Source organism: Pseudonaja textilis, chromosome 14, assembly GCF_049901715.1.
Source record: "Pseudonaja textilis isolate UNSWEBS1 chromosome 14, rPseTex1.2, whole genome shotgun sequence".
NCBI classification, from domain to species: Eukaryota; Metazoa; Chordata; class Lepidosauria; order Squamata; family Elapidae; genus Pseudonaja; species Pseudonaja textilis.
Window position 1 is genome coordinate 6,531,571 of NC_142003.1, and position 19,787 is coordinate 6,551,357.

At 44.4% G+C, this 19,787-nt stretch overlaps 1 protein-coding gene across 1 annotated transcript in view; it reads left to right on the plus strand.

Annotated features, from left to right (window-relative positions):
• LOC113438739 (BOS complex subunit NOMO3) overlaps nucleotides 1-18,315 on the plus strand; it is a 34,827-nt gene extending 16,512 nt beyond the window's left edge. The window contains exons 17-31 of the mRNA XM_026704255.2: nucleotides 773-836; nucleotides 1,430-1,525; nucleotides 2,197-2,406; nucleotides 3,270-3,352; nucleotides 5,360-5,519; nucleotides 6,590-6,716; nucleotides 8,983-9,096; nucleotides 10,157-10,284; nucleotides 11,175-11,316; nucleotides 11,653-11,736; nucleotides 13,805-13,915; nucleotides 14,151-14,252; nucleotides 15,453-15,572; nucleotides 16,741-16,833; nucleotides 17,899-18,315. Coding sequence (XP_026560040.1) covers nucleotides 773-836; nucleotides 1,430-1,525; nucleotides 2,197-2,406; nucleotides 3,270-3,352; nucleotides 5,360-5,519; nucleotides 6,590-6,716; nucleotides 8,983-9,096; nucleotides 10,157-10,284; nucleotides 11,175-11,316; nucleotides 11,653-11,736; nucleotides 13,805-13,915; nucleotides 14,151-14,252; nucleotides 15,453-15,572; nucleotides 16,741-16,833; nucleotides 17,899-18,030 — 1,766 coding nt within the window. The 3' untranslated portion in view covers nucleotides 18,031-18,315. The remainder of the gene's footprint in view (nucleotides 1-772; nucleotides 837-1,429; nucleotides 1,526-2,196; nucleotides 2,407-3,269; nucleotides 3,353-5,359; nucleotides 5,520-6,589; nucleotides 6,717-8,982; nucleotides 9,097-10,156; nucleotides 10,285-11,174; nucleotides 11,317-11,652; nucleotides 11,737-13,804; nucleotides 13,916-14,150; nucleotides 14,253-15,452; nucleotides 15,573-16,740; nucleotides 16,834-17,898) is intronic.
• The last annotated feature ends 1,472 nt before the right edge of the window (nucleotides 18,316-19,787 follow it).

Here is a 19,787-nt window from a genome sequence, read left to right on the forward strand (position 1 = left end):
GGAGGTAAACCATGTCAAGGGATGGTCAGAAAAATGAGAGGCACACATTTTGTGCTGCTGAAGCACAGGTTGGTTTGTGACATTTTGACTTTGTGTGTGTGTGTGTGTTGTGAGGGACGTCCATTTCTGATTAATTCAGCAGATACTCTGGCGTAGGTGAGACCTGAACTAGATCAGAGAAAAAGCGAGTTGATGTGTACATGGTTGAAGTTGACTTGATGATAAGTTGACTTGATGTTTAAGATGACAGTTGGAGTGAAGGTCAAGAAAGGAGTGAAAGGTCAAGAAAGGAGTGAAAGGTCAAGAAGAAGAAAAGGCAGAAGACCTGTTTTTCTTAACTTCAAGGAAATAGGAACTTTTTGCACGTTTCCAGGCAAACCTAGATTCGATTAACTATAGTTTGATCCAATAACTGGATGAACAAGGCATATTTCATAATTAGAAAACAGCGGGAGAACCTGTGGGTTGAAATAATTTGGAAATGTTGGTCTGGACTGTCTTTGGGTAGCTGACAAAACTAAAAAAACCGTGTGGATTTTTAAAAAGGTTAAAGTAAAAATATAAACCTTGAAAGCTGAAAAAAAAGAAAAAGAAATTCCCAGCAGACTTTTAACAGCACGCCAGTTTAAGGCAGAGTCTCTGAAGAATTTCCTTCCCACGGCCTCTACCTGTGCTGCATTTTTTAAAAAAACAAGTCCAACTCCATTGCCAGCTTCTCACAGGCTTGAACGATTTTGAAACATGAGGGCGGTGTTTTGTTCATCCTCTCCAGGTGTGTATGAAGTAACACCCCGCTCCTGCCACCGATTTGAACATGAATATTACACCTATGACACGTAAGCATGGTTGATGGGGAAATGTTTTGGACGGCGTCTGTCAGGAGTCCTCCAAAGAGCGGTTCAAGGGTTGCTTGTGAAGATGTGGGACAATTGCTTCTTTGTGGGTTCCAAAATGTTTCAACTTCAGAAGTTGGGAGAGGCCATCTTTCCTTGTGGGGAAATGGGCCCCCTTTGTGGGTAGCTATGTTCCCCTTGACCACAATTTTGTGAATAACGTAGCTGATGTTTTATGGATAAGCAGGAACCTCTCTATAGTAGCCATTTGATGAGAGTTCCCATAACCTCATCAATCTTCAAATGTTCCTTTGGGGTAGACAAGGTGACCCAAATAGTTTCCTTTACTGTAAAATAAGTTTGATAAGCTGTACCAGTCTCTTTCCATAGTTTTAGACTTGAAACCCAACTGTAGAGAAATATATTTTCCTTTCTAAATTTCTGTAGGCGTTGTTGTGACCCACTTAGGCTGCAGAGATTTCGAAAGATTTCCTGCCAATAAGGTCATGGCTTCTTGTATCTTGTGTCTGATGTGAGCCAACTTTGAGTAAGTTTTCCTTGTAATTCCACTTTTTGATTATTGATTATTGATCCAGGTCTGCTCCAAGTATCTTGACCTTGACTGCAATTCGTCACCATGTGCTTGGAACAATTACCACGGACAAACTGATGGATGTGATGGTTACCATTCGGTAAGAGTCTGATGGACTTCAGAAGGCTGTCCTTGAAGTGTTTTTCAACTTTGGCCCAGGGTTGGTTGTTCTTGAATAGACCAGGATGGAGGGATTGAGATAAATTCTTGTATCTTTACCTCTCTAGATTTCAAGTCTATTTTCTTCATTTAGTAGAAGTTAATAGAACGTAGGAATGTCAGATGTTCTCCAGATGTTGCTGAACTGGGACCAACAACATTTGGCCAGCATGGTCTATAATGATAGGCTCTGGGGAATGTGTTGCAGTACTATTTGAAAGACTACAAAGTCCTTACTCCAGCCCAAACGTATGGTGTATTATAACATCCCCTAGTCCAGACTGCCCCGTATTTGATCTGATGACCATACTCAACGTTAGCCAGGGAGCTCCTTAATTGCAGTAATTCAGGGATGGTTCATTGGCTTTGAATGCAGGAATAATGAGTTCTTTAGACAAGGAGTTCAGGTAGTAGAAGACCAGAAGAGAACATTAAAAGTGTTGTGGATGTTCTTCCTTGTTGACATGGGGATGGAGGTCTCCAATACATCTTTTGCAAGCTGGGTTGGGGACGATTGTTCCGTTTAGTCCTCGATGCATCAGATTAAATAGTTGAGTTCAAGGATTGAAGAAGCCGCAGTGGCTTTCACGAGGCAACATTTCCCGCTCTTAGGTCTTCAATCGACAGTGAACCTGATTTGGTGCTTGGGCCATTGAAATCCCAACAAGAGCTACGCCAGGAGCAGCAACGGGCTGAAATAGAGGCTCGACGGCAGGAGAGGGAGAAAAAAGGACCGGATGAAGAGGGATCTAAGCCACCAGTGCAGGAAGTGGTGGAGGAGCTCTTGGGGCCATTCTACTATGACTTTTCCTATTGGGCAAGGTATGTGGACCTTGTATTGGAAGAAAATCCAGTGTGGGTGGGTGTGAATAGAATAGAACAGAAGAGAAGAGAAGAGAAGAGAATAGAATTCTTTATTGACCAAGGGTGATTGGACACACAAGGAATTTTATCTTGGTGCAGATGCTCTCAGTGTACATAAAAGAAAAGAGACATTTGTCAAGAGTCAAGAATCATCTGGTACAACACTTAATAATAGTCACAGGGTACAATCAGCAATCAAATCCTACTAGGAAACAGTCAATATAAATCGTAAGGATACAAGCAACAAGGTTACAGTCACACAGTCACAAGTGGAAGGTGAGGGGTGATAAGGAGTGACGAGAAGATTAATAGTAATGCAGACTTTGTGAATAGTTGGATAGTGTTGAGGGAATTATTTGTTTAGCAGAGTAATGACGTATCCTACCTTTATTATTATTATTATAACTCAATATACTGAACATATCCAGCACATTTTCCTCCTATTTTCCCCACCACAATGACTTTGAGATGAGTTGGGGTGAGAAAAAGGGACTGGTCCAAAGTCAGACTGGTCCAGCTGGCTTTCATGGCTAAGGTGGGACTAGAACTCATGGTGTCTTACATACACAGTGTCTTGATTGTGAAGGAGCTTCCCTGGAAGAGTTGACTAAGGTGGAATGACACTTTAGACTAGACCGAGGTATCAGTCTCCAGATGCTGTTGCCATTTAAATTTCTTTGGACTTTGTAATTTAAAATGTAATAAATAAACTCATGTTCACTAGCTATGAATCTAGAACCACTAGGAGTTGCATAGCAAGTCATTGGAAATTTTGGACTAAATAGTCTTGAGGTCCAACCCTCTTATTCTGTGATTTGTAGATCTGGCGAGAAAATCACAGTGACGCCATCATCTAAAGAACTTCTCTTCTACCCTCCTTCCATCGAAACGGTGGTCAGTGGTGGTAAGTCTTGGCAGTCATTCCGCAGTATTTGCAAAGCATCTCCAAGTGGGACAACAGAGAATCGGGGAAAATATAATTTCTCCTGCTAGAAATCTGAAAGAATGATCACTACTTGAAATGGACACTGTCATTCCCCCAAACCCAAGAAAGACAAAGAGTTACTTCTAAACAGCTTCCTTTATTGTTCCTTCCTTTATTGCCAAACTAAACGAACTGTTTGCACCTTTAAAAACATACTCCAAGAACTTCTAAGGAAGAGCTGTCTTAACCTTTCTTCCTTCCAACCAGACTTCACTGTCTCTTGTTCCTCTGGTATGCAGCTCCTCCTTCCTGGAGATCCAGGCTACATTCCACCTACACCTGCAACTACAGCTCCCAGCACCCCTCCACTTCGCCCAAGCTGTCCGTAAGACAACTGGAACTGTAGTTCAATGATTGTAGGGGAAGAGCAGGCACAGCCTAGAGGTGGAGTCAAACGAGTAATCAGCTGAGAATCCTTACATTCCCACAAACAGTCTTAAGAGTCTTCCAACCCTTCGTTGAATTCCGCTGACTCTTACCTGGCCCCAATTTAATGCTGACCGTTAGTCAAATAGACTTTTACGTACAGGCATAAGCAATAAATCAGCAACTGGAACTTAGTGAGTGGTCCCAATTCTTCATGCCAGCAATAGCAAGGAGCACTTAGAGAGTGCTGGAAAAAGCACTGGAAAGCAGTATATCAGTCTAAGTGGTTTATAGAGTCAACCTCTTGCCCCCAACAATCTGGGTCCTCATTTGATCCACCTCGGAAGGATGGAAGGCTGAGTCAACAGCGAGACTCGAACTGTCAAATTGCAGGCAGCCAGCAGGCAGAAGTAGTAGCCTGCAGTACTGTAACCATTGCGCCACCGTGGCTCATAACTGGAGAGGTGGTTTTCCTACAATAGGGGCAATGTCCTGCAATCTAGCTTGTTCCTCCACTTGTTCCCTCAGATACATACCTGCGTCTAAAATGGGAGAGAGCATCGTCATCCAGCCAGGTTGTCTCAACCCGTCTCTTGTTGCTTTCTCCTCTCACTGGATAACGTGTGTACTGTCCATGAACCGCTCTATAAAGGATCTCTCCTCTCACTTCCTTCCTTCTGTAGCCTTGAAAGGCAAATCAGAACATCCTGGATTGTTGAGTAAGAGCCACATGTGGGGGAGTAAGTTGTCCATCGTCACTTGCCAGACGATTCAGATTTATCTCTGTGGATGAGTCACAGTATAATTTGAATGGACGTTCATTTGTAACAAGCACCCTTCTCCCCCCCAATTAATTTTCACTGTTTCACTGAAACACACAGTGTGTTTCAATAGTAGTGAAGCTTGCAGGGTTGCTGGTAATTCCTATTAACACTCCTGTTAGCACCTAAGTTTTTGCAACTCCTTCACCGTCCTTCTGCCTGCCTTTGAATAGAATAGGATAGGATAGAATAGGATAGAATTCTTTATTGGCCAAGTGTGCTTGGACACACAAGGAATTTGTCTGGGTGAAAATGCTCTCAGTGTACATAAAAAAGAAAAGATACATTCGTCAAGAGTCAAGAATCATAAAGTACAACGCTTAATGATAGTCATGGGGTACAAGAAGCAATCAAATCATACTCAGAAACAGTCAATATAAATCATAAGGATACAAGCGACAAAGTTACAGTCATACAGTCACAAGGGAAGGGATGGGTAATAAGGAGTGATGGGAGGATTAATAGTAATAGTAGTGCAGACTTTGTAAATAGTTGAACAGTGTTGAGGGAATTATTTGTTCAGCTGAGTGATGGCATTTGGGGAAAAACTGTCCTTGTGCCTAGTTGTTTAGGTGTGCACTGCCTTATAGTGTCGTTTTTGAGGGTAGGAGTTGAAACAGTTTATGTCCGGGATGTGAGGGGTCTGTAAATATTTTCACAGCCCTCTTTTTGACTCGTGCAGTATATACAGGTCCTCAACAGAAGGCAGGTTGGTAGCCATTGTTTTTTTTTGTTTCAGAGAGCTGCCCTGGGAAGCTGATCGAGATATACGGCAAAGCAGGCCTCTTCCTGGAAGGACAGATTCACCCTGAATTGGAAGGAGTTGAGATCATAATTTCTGAAAAAGGAGCGCCTTCTCCCTTGATCACGGTTTTCACAGATGACAAAGGATCCTACAGGTAAATTCTAGTCTAGAGGGTTCGACTAGAAGACCTTCAAGGTCCCTTCCAACCCAATTATTCTGTGTTTGTAGTTGGTAGTAGTTGATATTCCTTCCCCTTCAACCATTACCAAATGCCTCCTTTAGACCAGGAGTCCCCAATCTCAGCGTCCTTTAGATCAGGGGTCTACGAACTGCAACTGGTCCCCAGCATGCCAGAAACCAGGCCGTGGAAAATATTGGACTGTGCAGAGATGGATGGATTGACATTGAAAATAAAAGATAGAGGAGATACGGGGTATTATTTAACGTGGAATAGGTTTTATCAACATTTTGAGATAAGAGGTAGAAATGAGATGAAGAAAGGGCGTTATGTGTAAGTAAAATATCAATGTTGTTTATAGGTATGCTACTATAATGAATAGGATCATAAATAAGTTAATACAATTCTAAATACGGTTAGAATCATGAGGTGTATTATTATTATTACTATCAGTATATCTGTTACTTTTTCTTTTTTCCTTCTGTAAAATGAAACGCCCAGACAATACACTGTATTCAAAATAAGGTGAAGGCAAAGGTTCCCCTCGCACATCTTTGCTAGTCATTTCCGGCTCTACGGCTCATTTCTGTTACAAAGCCAAAGAGCCAGCCCTGTCCGAAGACGTCTCCGTGGTCATATGGCCGGCAGGACTAAACACCAAAGGCGCATGGAGGAACGCTGTTCCCTTCCCACCAAAGGGGTCCCTATTTTTCTACTTGCATTTTTTACGTGCTTTCGAACAGCTCGGTTGGAAGAAGCTGGGACAAGGAACGGGAGCTCACTCCGTGACGCGGCGCTAGGGATTCGAACCGCCGAACTGCCGACCTTTCTGATCGACAAGCTCAGGGTCTTAGCCACTGAGCCACGGCGTCCCTTTGTGTTCAAATTACTTATTATATAAATAAAAAAGATTATGAGGGATTGATCTCATCTGGAGACTTTGGGGGGAAATGGTGTTGCCTGCTTCACGATGGGTTTTGGGGGTTCCTCCCCTGTCAATTAAGATTCTCTGCTTTGTTTTCCTCCTCCCTCGCCCCCCAAAAAAGTGTGGGACCGCTTCACAGCGATCTGGAATACACCGTAACTGCTCAGAAAGAAGGGTTCGTTTTGAGTGGCGTGGAGGAGACCATCGGAGACTTCAAGGCTTTTGCTCTTGCTGGGGTCACTTTTGAGGTAAACCTTCTCCAGATCTTCTGGAAAAATCTTGCTTCCTCTCCCCCACTGCTTCTTTATAGACAATTTGGGTTCTGTCTAGAGGTGGTATATTCAGCCGGTTCTGACCAGTTCTGGAGAAAGGTAGCGGACATTTTGAGTTGTTCGGAGAACCGGCCAATCCCACCTCTGACAGGCTCCACCCCCATCTATTCTCCGCCTCCCGAGTCCCAGCTGATTGGCTGGGTCTTCCTTGGTTTCCCTCCACAGGAAAACGGAGCTGGAAAGCAGGTTAGTGGAGTGGGGACAGAATGGGGATTTTTTTTACAGTATCCTTCCCCCAGGAGTGGGGAGGGAATGGGGGCCGTGCCATGTTCACCAAGCCACGCCCACAGAACCAGTAGTAGTTGTTTTTAAATAATATTTTTATTTTAAATACAAATAATGCAAACATAGTACATATACATCTAAATACAAAAAAAGGGGGGGGGGAAATACAAATATTACAGTGCACTCCACTCCCAGAGACCATTTTTTTCTTATAATTCTTCTATAACAATTAAAAAGTTTACTCTATATTCCAATTGTGCCCTTATCCCTTCTAAAACGACATATACTCTTGAGTAGGTTTATTCCCTTTGCCTTCCACCAACACTGATTTTATAAAATCCACCCCATATCTCATAAAAAAATTGTTTGCTTTAATCATCCCTTTTTAAAAAAATTTAATTTCCACAGAACCAGTAGTGAAAAAATTTTTTTGGGGGGGAATCCCACCACTGGGTCGGTCTTCGGGGCAGAGAAAGATAACGGACATGCTATCTGAGGCTGCAGTAAAGGCGTAGTCCTTGGTTTATGACCCCGATTGGGATCGGGTCACAATTTTAGTGTCAAGCAGATGTTTGGGGCCAAATAGTTTCCGTTTCAGACTTCTTAAATCTAGTTAGTACGATTTTCTTCCAGTCTAAATCTACAGCAGTTTATATTTCGCTTTCTACCTTGACCTACCTACTTTGGATTTTGGTTGACCTGAGTCCGGGGACGGTTGAGTGCCCCGGTTGTAGGCTATTTGTGGGGTCCTTGGCGCTCTTTGAGATGGTGGACTTCTTGCAGGGGTTTCATTACCAAAGTAGGTAATATCATCAATGCTAGGAGTGGGTGGGGTTTGAGAGCAAGTCCGCTCACTCCCTTACTAGCACTGATGATGTTACTTAGTTGGGTTATGAAAGATCTGCAAGGAAACAACCAAGCTCAAGAGTGTGCCAAGGATCCCACAGTTCAACCCTGACCTACAGATATTCTGAAGGACATTTCTTCCTAATAATCTTTATATACATACAAGAGGCGTGATGACCCGGGGCGTGACACAAAAATAACACAGTCACAGAAGTAGAATAAATTCCCTTTAATGCTTCCAACTTGGGCCCCAACGTCCAATTATCCTTGGCTTGATATCAAACTCTTCCAAAAACAGTCTACAAAGAGAGTAAAGGCCATCCAAACCAAAAGTAAAGATAATTAGAAATTTTAAAAAACCCAACACAAACCACACTGGAGTCATTAACACGGCAGGCCAGGATGATAAATTGCAGGCTTCCACAAGATAACGCAGCAACCACAGTTGGGAAGATGCCAAAGCCCAGATAAGCCTCGACCAAGATAAAGCACGCTTTGCTTCCAACAAAGAGCTATTTAAAACGGCCCACTTATATCCTGTTCTCCCAGCTGCAACTAATGAAAGGGATCAGGGCCTTTTCCTCTCCTGTAAGACAGGTTGCTCCCTTCTCTGTTCCTCCCTGCGTGCCCTAGGATGATGAGAGGATGGCCCTGGGTCTTCCTCTTAATGCCCAGCCGGTCCGTGCCCTTCCCCCGTTTCTTCCACAGCCACTGGAGCCACGCTCCCACTCCCTGTCAGCTGCTCAATCTCCCCCTGAGAATCCGACTCCAACAAGGGGCATTTGGACTTTCTGGTTTGGGACAGCCATGACCTGGATGACTGAGAATCTCCATAGCCATTTCTTCCTTGGCTTTTCCTTGCCAGAAACGGAGAAGTTGGTCCTATTTGAACATCTCCAAAACAAGAGCCCACCATTCCAAGGAATTATTATGATCATTTATGGTAGAAGATCTGTTGGGTAGACCCTTGTTCAGCTTCAAGACCTGTGGTTACTGAAGTTCTTCCCTTCCCTCTCCTGTCAAAAAGTCCAATTCATCCTTTAATCCGGACCACGGAGGCTGCACTGAGACAACTCGGTAGCACGTTGCTTGCATTTTTTTGTTTGGACAGATTAAATCGGAAGATGGCCACCCCCTTGCAGGAGTGCTCCTGTCGCTCAGTGGTGGTACCTTTCGCTCCAACCTCCTGACTCAGGACAACGGCATGCTGACGTTCGCCAACTTGGTATGGCTTATTTATTTATATTTACAGTTTTTGGCCCGATCACCAAAGGGGAAAACATCCACCCAGTTTGCCTCTCCTTCAGAGAGTGGTCATCCCCTCCAGCCAGTTAGACCTTTGGGTTAGGGGATGGTGAGAACTATAGCACTTAGAGTCAGCCTCTTGCCCCCAACAATCTGGGTCCTCATTTTACCCACGTCAGAAGGATGGTAGGACAAGTCAACCTTGAGCCTGGTGAGATTTGAACTGCCAAATTGCAGGCAGCCAGCAGTCAGCAGAAGTGACCCACAGAGCAATAGCACTTAGACTTATTTACTGCTTCACAGGCCTTTACAGCCCTCTCTAAGCGATTTTTATAGAGTCAGCCTATTATCCTCAACAGTCTGGGTCCTCATTTTACCCACCTCAGAAGGATGGAAAGATAGGTAGATAGATAGAATTCTTTATTGGCCAAGTGTGATTGAACACACAAGGAATTGGTCTTGGTGCAGATGCTCTCGGTGTACATAAAAGAAAAGATACATTTGTCAAGAGTCAAGAATCATCAGGTACAACCCTTAATAATAGTCATAGGCAATCAAATCATACTAGGAAACAGTCTGAGTCAATCTTGAGACTGGTGAGATTAGACCTGCCAAATTGCAGGCAGCTGGCAGGCAGCTGGCAAGCAGCCGAAGTAGCCTGAAGTACTGCACTCTAACAACTGCGCCACTGTGACTAGTCCAATTTGGATGGCCCCAAGTTCACGTTGGCTGGAGTAGAGCTTGAGTGACTCTTTATTACAATAAAGGTAGTCCTTGACTTAGCAACCACACTTGGAACCAGAATTTTCATTGAATTGTAGCATTTATTTTTAGCTCTGGGGTGTGTAAATAGGTCAGGGCAGGGGGGTCTTCAATCTTGACAGCTTTATGACTTGTGGACTTCAGCTCCCAGAATTCCTCCTCCAGTCATGTTAGCTCAGGCATTCTGGGAGTTGAAGTCCACAGGTCTTAAACTTGCCACGTTTAAGGACCCTTGGGTTTGGGGGAATAATAGTAAACGAGTGGGTCTCCTTTTGCAGAGTCCTGGGCAGTACTACTTCAAACCAATGATGAAAGAATTTCGCTTTGAACCCTCCTCTCAAATGATTGAAGTTCAGGAGGGCCAGAATCTTAAAATCGCCATCGTTGGTTACCGTACGGCTTACAGGTCAGTAAATCTGAGTTCAGGCTCAGGGCTGGAAAATTGGGGCTGAATTTGATGGAATTATCTGAACCAGAGAGGAGGAATATAGAGAACCTGAACAAGCAAGGGATAGGAAGATGGTAGACGTAAGAGGTCCAGGTCTTCGTTTCTGAGAGGAGGACGGTGTTGAAAGAGAAGGCGAAGGAGCCGAGATCTGCCTGAATATAAATTCTGAAGTACCATGCTTTGCTTTGAAACTCAGTTACCTCACCCATCTATTTTCCTTCCAAAATAAAGGACACTTATGGTCTGGTTTGTCTTTGAGAGTGAACATATCTAATATTCTGCCTTTTCTTTTCCCTCAACAACAACCCTGTCTGATGCGTTGGGATCAGAGAGAGTGATTGGCCAAGGTCGCCCGCTTGACTCTCATGCTTAAAACAGGACTAGAACTCCCAGTCTCCTGGTGATCGGCCAAAAGTCATCCAGCTGGCTTCGTATCTAAGAATTCACTGTCTTCTGGTGATTGGCTCACAGTCACCAGGCTTTCATGATTAAGGCAGGACTAGAACTCACTGTCTCTTGGTGATTGGCCCAAAGTCTCCAGGCTTTCATGCGTAAGGCGGGAGTAGAACTCACCATCTCCTGGTGATTGGCTCAGTCACCAGGCTTTCATGCCTAAGGTGGGACTAGAATTCACAGTCTCCTGGAGATTGGTCCAAAGTCACCTGGCTTTCATGCCTTAAGGTGGGATGTCCTGGTGATTGGCACAAAGTCGCCCAGTTGGTTTTTCATGCCTAAGGCTGAACTAGAATTCTCCGTCTCCTGATTCCTAGGCCAGCGCCTTACACACCGCGCCAAGTTTTAATTCAAGGGTGTTACCTGAGTCTTACCTTCTTCCTCCTTTTCTCCAGCTGTTACGGCACCGTCTCTTCTCTGAATGGGGAACCTGAGCAAGGGGTTGCAGTGGAAGCGGTAGGACAGGGGGAGTGTGCCATCTACGGAGAAGACACCGTCACAGATGAAGAGGGGAGATTCCGGCTACGGGGTCTGCTGGTGAGTGTCTTAAAACATGGCAGAATTGGGCGCAAACTCCTGTTGGGTTTGAGTTAAGCCACTGGCAGTTTTTAAGGGGAGGGTTGTAGCTCCAAAGCCTGAATTTACTCATAATACTAAGACATAATATGCTGGGTAAACTCTGTTCTTTTCATCAGAAAATGTGGATTTGTGGGTTAGCGTCCAGTGAATCCAGCTACTTAACATCATCTTCAACAAGTTGTGATTCAGTTAAGTCACGGCTGGTGCAAAAACAGTGGCACATGTCGTAATGACAATGCTTAACCTCAGGAATATTAATGCGCGTCTTTTTTTCTTAATTGTATACATAAAAAGCCGTCATGCCTGTATCACATTCAACTGAAAGCCGAAGGCAATGACCACATTGAAAGAGCTCTTCCACAGTATTCTGCTATCCAGGTATTCTGTTCTTGTTATAAATTGGATGGATGGATGGATGGATGGATGGATGGATGGATGGACGGACGAATGAACAAATGGATTTAGGAAATCATCACTGTTCAAAAGAATGTTCCAGAAGTACAGCACAGAATAGTTACAGGTAGTCCTCAACTCATAGTTGGTTACTTAATAATCATTCAAATTACCGCAGGCCTTCCAAAACAGATTTACATTTATTTCCAATTTTGGGGTAGTGGGCTAAAACGCCCCATGGCAATCAATGGATTTGTCAGACCTGCCCAAGTCTGATCTCCTAGGAAAGTAAAACTCTCAACTCCCATCGAAGTGAAAAAAGCACTTTTATTAAGAGATTGCAATGGAGTCAGGTGAAATCTAAAGTTCCCATGAGAACTAACCTCTTGGTCCCCTCAGACCTTCCCCCACTATTGTCCGATCATGTCCAGCCAACCCAACACTGCCGAGATATTTTGAGAGATGCTGAGGTGTTCGGACTGGTAACCGTCCACTCTCAGGGTAACCGGCCTCGAAGATGCCAGCATGAACTGGATTCTAAAACGTTGAATCCAACTCATAAAATATTTCTATGGACTTTTTAGAGTTGCCAACAGAAAGGGAGGGGGGAAACAGTGCGGCAGCTTGCATTCCACAAATGTTTTCAAAGATAGTTTCCAGGTGATTGAAGTTTCTGCCGCGCAAAATTCTAACTGGAATGTATGATTGATGACTCTTGGCTAGGCATGTGTCCCATTGGAGAATATGAATTATGATACACCCAGGGGATGGGGGGAAACCAGGGTCAAAGGTGACAGTGAATTAGGTGTCTCAGAGTCAACTACACGCAGGCAGTGCCACATCTTCTTACTCCCAATAAATCTTGTTGGAGTTTGGCTCGAGATTCGTGATTTAAATAGAGGTAGCTGCCAGAGCCCCGACACTGGTTTTTCTCACCTGTCAATCTCCCCCTCCCAATTTCCCATCAAAAAGGTATACAGCTTTATTGCTGAGGTGCTCCCCTCTTCCCTCCTCAGATTGATGGCAGGACATCAAGGAGCCAAGCAGGGTCTGACAGGGTTTGCTTAATGAACGTCAGCATTCTTCTAATGATTGTTTATGGTTTACTTTACTTTTACTTCATTGTCATTGCACCTCGTACAATGAAATCAAACGCCATCTTCAGTGCACATCATGACCATGAAAATGAAACACAAACACACATCCTTCACGCTCCACACATTGAACCGAAACCCCCGACACCACACCAACACTGCACTAAACAGTAGAATTCAACAGAGCTCCTGCCCTGGAATAGAAGCTGTTTTTCAGCCTATTTGCCCTTGTTTTTATTATCCTGTACCGTCTGCCAGATGGTAATAGTTCAAAAAAAAGGGTGCCCAGGATGAGATGGATCTTTGAGGATGTTTTGAACTTTCTTAAGGCAGCGGGAGCTATAAAGCTCTTCCAAAGAGGGGAGAGGACAACCCATGGTCTTCTGGGCAATGACATTAACCCTCTGGAGCGCTGTCCTATCTGCCCCTGTGCAATTGGCAAACCATACAGAGATGCAGTAAGTTAAAATAGGGATTCAATTAACTGGCGCATAGGAAAATTGTAAAGATTGGGCTAGCCTGGACGTGACGACCCACTTAGCAAACATCATGGCTTGACAACCATAACCGGCAGACTCGCATTACAGTTGTAAGTTGAGGAACTAACAATAACTGGAATTTTTCATACAGGAAATTAGTTCCGAAATAGCGACTCTCCTTCGGGAGGTTGGAGAGAGGAAGCTATGGAGAAGCTAACCCAGTTTTGTTTTAAATGAGGTGATTATCTTCAGCTGAGTGTGTGTGTGTGGGCTCCCCGGTTTCAAATTTTGAAATTGAATCCTTTGGGACACCGGAACTCTGAAGTTTTTACCTCGAGAGTATTGCACGCGTCACTTTCTTCCCCGCCCACCAAGGAGTGGAAATGTTCTTTCGGATTGCAAACCTGGTGAGACGGTTGACCCGAGAGAAGGCGGTTCCTGTTTTCGACCCATCATCCTTTTTCCTCCCCCAAATTGTAGGTCGGTAGCGATGATGTCGACAATGTGAACATCGTGGCTTTCCGCCAAATCAACCAGTTTGATCTGAGCGGAAACGTGATCACCCCTTCCGAGTACCTCCCTACCTTATGGGTGAGTTAAGTACGGGTGGAATTGTCCAGATTATTTTATTATTTTTTTTCCCAGGGTGCAGAAAAGCGGGGAGGGGAAACGGCAGTAAACTGGGAATAAAAATATTCGGCTATTTGCTGCTTCTGGTCCAGCACGGGAGCAACCACCGAACCTGCTAATTGCTACTAGCAGCTCATCCCTGCCTCTCATTTAACAATAACCACTTTGTGTGTGTGTGTGTGTGTTTTCTCCCCAGGTGAAACTTTACAAAAGCGAAAACTTGGACAATCCGGTTCACACAGTCTCGCTCGGCCAATCTTTATTCTTTCATTTCCCACCTCTGCTCCGGGACGGAGAGGTAATCATCTTCAAATGTAAAGAAGTAAAGAAAATCTGTATGAAGACATTTTTTATTGAGCATCTTTGCAGAGGGGGAGCAGGAATCATTTTCTTCTGTTTTCACTCAGTTATCTTGTAAAATATCTTCAGTGGAAGATGAGTTCTTAGTACTGTGTGTTCCCTGAAAAATAAGACCGGGTCTTATATTCATTTTTGCTCCAAAAGACGGATTCGTGCTTCTTTTCCAGTTAGGTCTTATTTTGGGGAAAATACAGTATTAAATGTGTTCGCTGATGATCTTAACTGGGGCTTATTGGAGCGGGGGTAGGGCTTATATTACAAGCATCCTGAAAAATCATGCTAGGACTTTTTTTTTCCGATTGGGTCTTATTTTCGGGGAAACACTGTATAGACCTGGATGGGTTTCTCCCCATAGGAGAGACCGCAGAAAATCTAGACTTGGTGGGAGTTTTCTCCTTCAGCTGCAGATAAGATAGAGTTTTTCTTTGCTGTCCATTGCAATTCTGACTTTTGGAAAGAAATAGAAGTGAGAGACAGTTTGGTCTGGTGGTTTAAGGCACTGGGCTAGAAAGCAAGAGACTATGAATTCAATCTTAGCCACAAAAGCCGGCTAGGCGACTTCAGAATAAACACGGAGAATTCTAGTCCTGCCTTAGGCATGAAAGTCGGCTGGGTGACTTTGGAATAAATACCAAGAGATTGAGAGTTCTAGTCCCGCCTTAGGCCTGAAAGCTGGTTGGGTGACTTTGGAATAAACACCAAGAGACTGAGAGTTCTAGTCCTGCCTTAGATGTGAAAGCCAGCTGGGTGTCTTTGGAATAAATACCAGGAGACTGAGAGTTCTAGTCCCACCTTAGGCATGAAAACCAGCTGGGTGACTGTGGGCCAATCCCTCCCTCTCTCAGCCCACCTCATAGGACTGTTTTGGGAAAAATAGGAGGAAGAAGGTGTATTGAATACGTTTCCTGCCCGGAGTTATTTGTAAAAATTAATAAAGGCAGGATATAAACAAACTAGCTTACCGACCTGTCGAAATGATGTAAAATCAGCTGGGGTGTTGTAGTAAATGCCTACCTAGAAGAACACCTGAATATGATTCAGATTCTGTTGTCTTCCTTTCTTTTTTTTTGTTAAGCCGATTTTATTGTGTTTATTTTTCTTTTCTCCGTTCCCTCTCTTGTTTTTTTTTTTCTGCTAGAATTACATGGTGCTTTTAGATTCCACCCTGTCCAAGTCCCAGTATGACTACACTCTACCTCAAATCTCATTCACCACCATCGGATACCACAAGCACATCACCTTGGTTTTTAATCCTACGGTAAGGTGCTGCAAATTTCTGGAGGAAGGGAGGGAGGAAGGGAAGGGAGAGGGAGAAAGAGAGAGAGAAGAGTGGGCGTCAGCCCCAGCATAGTGCCACGGTGAGCTCGCTGGTGGGTTAGCAGCCATGATTTGTGGCTTGCTGTGGTAGATGAACCCAGCTAATGGAGATTTATTCACAACAAACCATGGTGTATCCAGGCAAAGGAAGTCAATAAGCTATTGCAGGAGGAGGATAGGCAGAGCTGGGAGGGGTGGAGTTAAGCTTGTCATCAGCCGAGAATCATTGCGTTCCCACAGATGATACAAGTCTAACCCTCTCCTGAATTCCATTGACGCTTATCTGGTGCTACTTTAGTATTGAACTTTAGCTGAATAGATTCTTGTATATAGACTTAAGCAATAAACCTGGATTTCACCTTAACTGATAGTCCTGATTGGCAGATGTGATGCCTTTGATGATTTCTAAGGGATGACGTAACACCACTTTGGGGATTTTTCTGGGCCCTTAACTGCCAAAAGTATTCAAAGACTCTTGTAACTCTTATTGTCATCCCCCTGGTGGAGACTGACTCTGAGGAAGAGGAGGAACAGGGAGTGGAAGTGTGGCTCCGGAGGTGGTGGAGGAGGCTGGGGAAGGGCAGAGGCCGGCTGAGCAGTCAGGGGAAGACCCAGGCCCATCCCCTCTCCATCCTAGGGCACGCAGGGAGGAGAGGATCAGGGTAAAACGTGGTCTACTCGGGAGGAGAGGGCCATGATCCTCTTCATGGGCTGCAGGTGTGAGATCTGCATAAGAGTTTGGACCTGCGTGCTAACAGACGCTGGAGACAAATTAGTGTTTTATTCCTAAAGAAGGTTTATCTTGGTTGGCGTTCTTCCAACGGACTGTCCCTGATTATCTTCCTGAAGTTGGCCATTATCTATCCTGGTCTGTCGAGGAACTTTATTCAGTGCGGTTTGTTTTTGGTTTTTGCTTCGTTATCGTCTCTTCGAACATGAACTGTGTTTCTTGCCTTTGAAATGTTATTTCGAAAATAGTTTTACTCCTCCACTGTGAACAATGAATCGGCGAAGCCAGGCTGAAGGCATTAAAGGACTTTCAGTTACGTTTTCGGTTTTTGTTATATTTCTGAGATACTCTGGGTCATCACGCTTGTCTTCCTTTTCAGAGAAAACTGCCAGAGCAGGATATCGCTCAAGGATCCTACATCGCCCTTCCGTTGACTCTGCTGCTTTTGTTAGCCGGCTATAACCATGACAAGGTAATAGAGAAATTGTTTTGTAGTGATGGTCCGTCTGGTTGTGGCTGTTCTTTGGGTTGAGTTGCTTCCCTTTCTTGGGTACCCAGTGAACATCATCCTGGCTAGGATGGCTTCCCTTGGGTTTTGCACCAAGCTACAAGCGTTTTGATGCTGGGGTTGAGGTTTGGATGGATGAACTGTGTGGTTGGGTTCATTGTCTTTCGTGGGTTTGGCCAAGCAGAGGCACCAGCCAATGCTCAGAGTGCGCAATGCGACTTCATTCCCGGTGCTTTTAAGTGCATGTGTTCGTTTTGCCAAGCTTACGATACATCCTGGAGAAGAAGAGCTGTTTTGAAAGTTGCTGAAATCTGTATTTCTCAACCTCCACAACTTCCCGCTCCATTTTTGCCTTCCTGGGCCCCAGGGAAACCTTTTAGGAGCAAAAATGCCCCCCCAGGAGGCTCCCCTGAGGCCGAGAAGGCGCCAAAATGGGGCGCAGGGTGGGTGGGTGTTACGTCCGCCCCGGCTCCCTTTTTTCCTTTCCTGGGCTGCAAAAAATAGCTATGCCCACCGAGTCACATGGCCATGCCCACCCAGCCATGCCCACAGAACTGGTGGTTAAAAAATTCGAATCTCACCCCTGATTGCCTATTTAGGGTAGTGGGATTACTGAACTAGGGGGACAGATAGATTGAACCATCAACTACATCTTAATGCACCCGTAGAAGGGAATAGTTGCAGCTTGGGGTTGAACTATGGAATCCTTGGTGCTCTCTGAGCTTGGTGGTTTTCTCACAGGCCTTTCATGAGCCGGCTAGGTAACATCCTCAGTGCTAGAAGAGAGAGGAGTTTGTTCTGTTTCTTATCCCTTCTTGCACTGAGGATGTTATCTAGCTGGGCTATGAAACGCGTGCAAGAAAACAGTCCAGCTCAGAGATCAAGGGCTTCACATTCTAACGCACGCCTGGAGCTTCTCGCTGCTTTGTAATGTGGGGTTGATGACTTGTACAATGGTATCCTGTTGGTCTTTGGGGAAGAATTCTCCCTTCCCTGGGCCAAAACGTAGCCTATTTTCTGTTCCTCCAGTTGATTCCCTTGCTGCTTCAGTTAACCAGCCATCTCCAAGGGGTGTGTGCTCTGGGGCAGGCGGGGGCTGACGCAGGAGGCCTCGAGGATATCAAAAGGCAGGCCAAGAAACAGAAGACAAGACGGACGTGAGAATGGCTGTCTGATTCCGATGCGTTGGTTTTACTTACTCCTCCTCCTCCTCCTCTTTTCGCCTGGCTGCTAAAGTGAGACACTCTGGGTTACAGCAAAGAAATTCCTTGCACTGGACATCTTGACTCCGAGTTGGTTTGTCACGGGTATGATTTTTTTACATGGAGTATCTTGAATGTCACAGAAGCCCTTTTAAAGAGAAAGCCTCTGTCCTAAAAGACAGTGTTGGGGTCATAAATTATGATCAGGTTTGGAAGAACAACGACCAATTAAATTTGTTTTCACACCCACCTTTGTCTGAGTTGAGTCTTAATTCTCAGGCATTCTTGTTGTTTGTTCCTGATTTGCTTCATTTCTTATTTATATTTTACTTTCCAAGCACTGATCTTTTTGCAAGTAGCCTTCCTGGAATGTACACACAGGAAGGGACCTTGGCAATCCTCTGGTCAGATTCTATGCTCAGTGCAGGGATCTGGTTGTATAGCATTTTAGCCCACTATGACCATTTCAGTCCAAACTTCTGCAAGCTGGCCAACCATCCAGATATGGGGATTCTCTCTCCCGTAATTCTCCAACTAGTATGGCTGTTACCAAAGGTTCTGAAAGTTGGAATCCACACATGTAGATTCACTTCTAGATTCTCTAACCCACCTTCTTCAACTTAATGGAGTCCATGAATGCTGGTTTCACCTCCCATTGGTTCCACTAACCTTGATGTTCAGTGACCCCTCTCCGTATTGGTTGTCCAACAAATCTGGAGGACTTAGGGAAGGCTGCCCTATGTCTTACAGTATGGCCAGCAGTAGGTCCTTGACATGTACTGTAGGTGGTTTGGATGATACCAAAAGATTCTGGGATAAGAATGAAGGGACCCATAGAAACATGGAATTAATATCTATGGAGATTCTCAGTCATCCAGGTCACAGTTGTTCCAAAGGTGCTTTTTCAAGAGGCAACTGGATTTTCTTTGTTTTTCCTTGAAGGCATTTCACTTCTCATCCAAAAACTGAACTGAAGGACTTTGAACTGTCACTAAAAGAATGGTTGCAATTCGAGAATACTTGTACTGTACAGGTTTCGACTAGGTGGATAATGTAATATGAGAAAGTAGCCTCTAGGTGGCGTAAGACTTGGTTGCCTAGAGTGGATGAAGCGGAGAATGTCTTGGTGGAGAGAAAGCTAGAATAAAGCTTGGCATTTTGACTCGCCCTTACAATCTTCTAAGGATTAACGCAAACGCCGTTTTTAACCAGTCTGATTCCAAGAGGATTTGGGGTGGGGTGGAGTGGGGAGAGATTTGAACAACCCGAATTGCACAATGCCACAAAGAGTTGATCATGTATCAAGAATAAGTTCTGATGAGAATGGAATTGGAAGATCAGCATGTCTTCTAGCTCTCATGATGTCGCTTTAGTTCATATCCCTGCTTTAATTGCAAAGATGTTTCTTCTTTTACGGAAAAATGGGCTCATGTGAATTGAACGTGGAAGAGATGGAGTGCATGAGTCATCCTCTACCATTAAATGGAAGGTTTAATGACATCTCCTTAGCCAAACCACTTCAGGGTTCAGCAGGTCCATATAAGTGGAGGAAAGCTGTATTTTGCGCCTCAATAGGGAGGGGAAAAATAATTGGCACGAAAAGCAAACACTTATTATGACTTTATTTTCAAATCCCTATTTGTGCCAGTTCTTTTTTTTCTTTCTCTTAAAGTCTTGTTTAAATTTGCATTCATCCTGTGTTGCTTCTTTTGATGA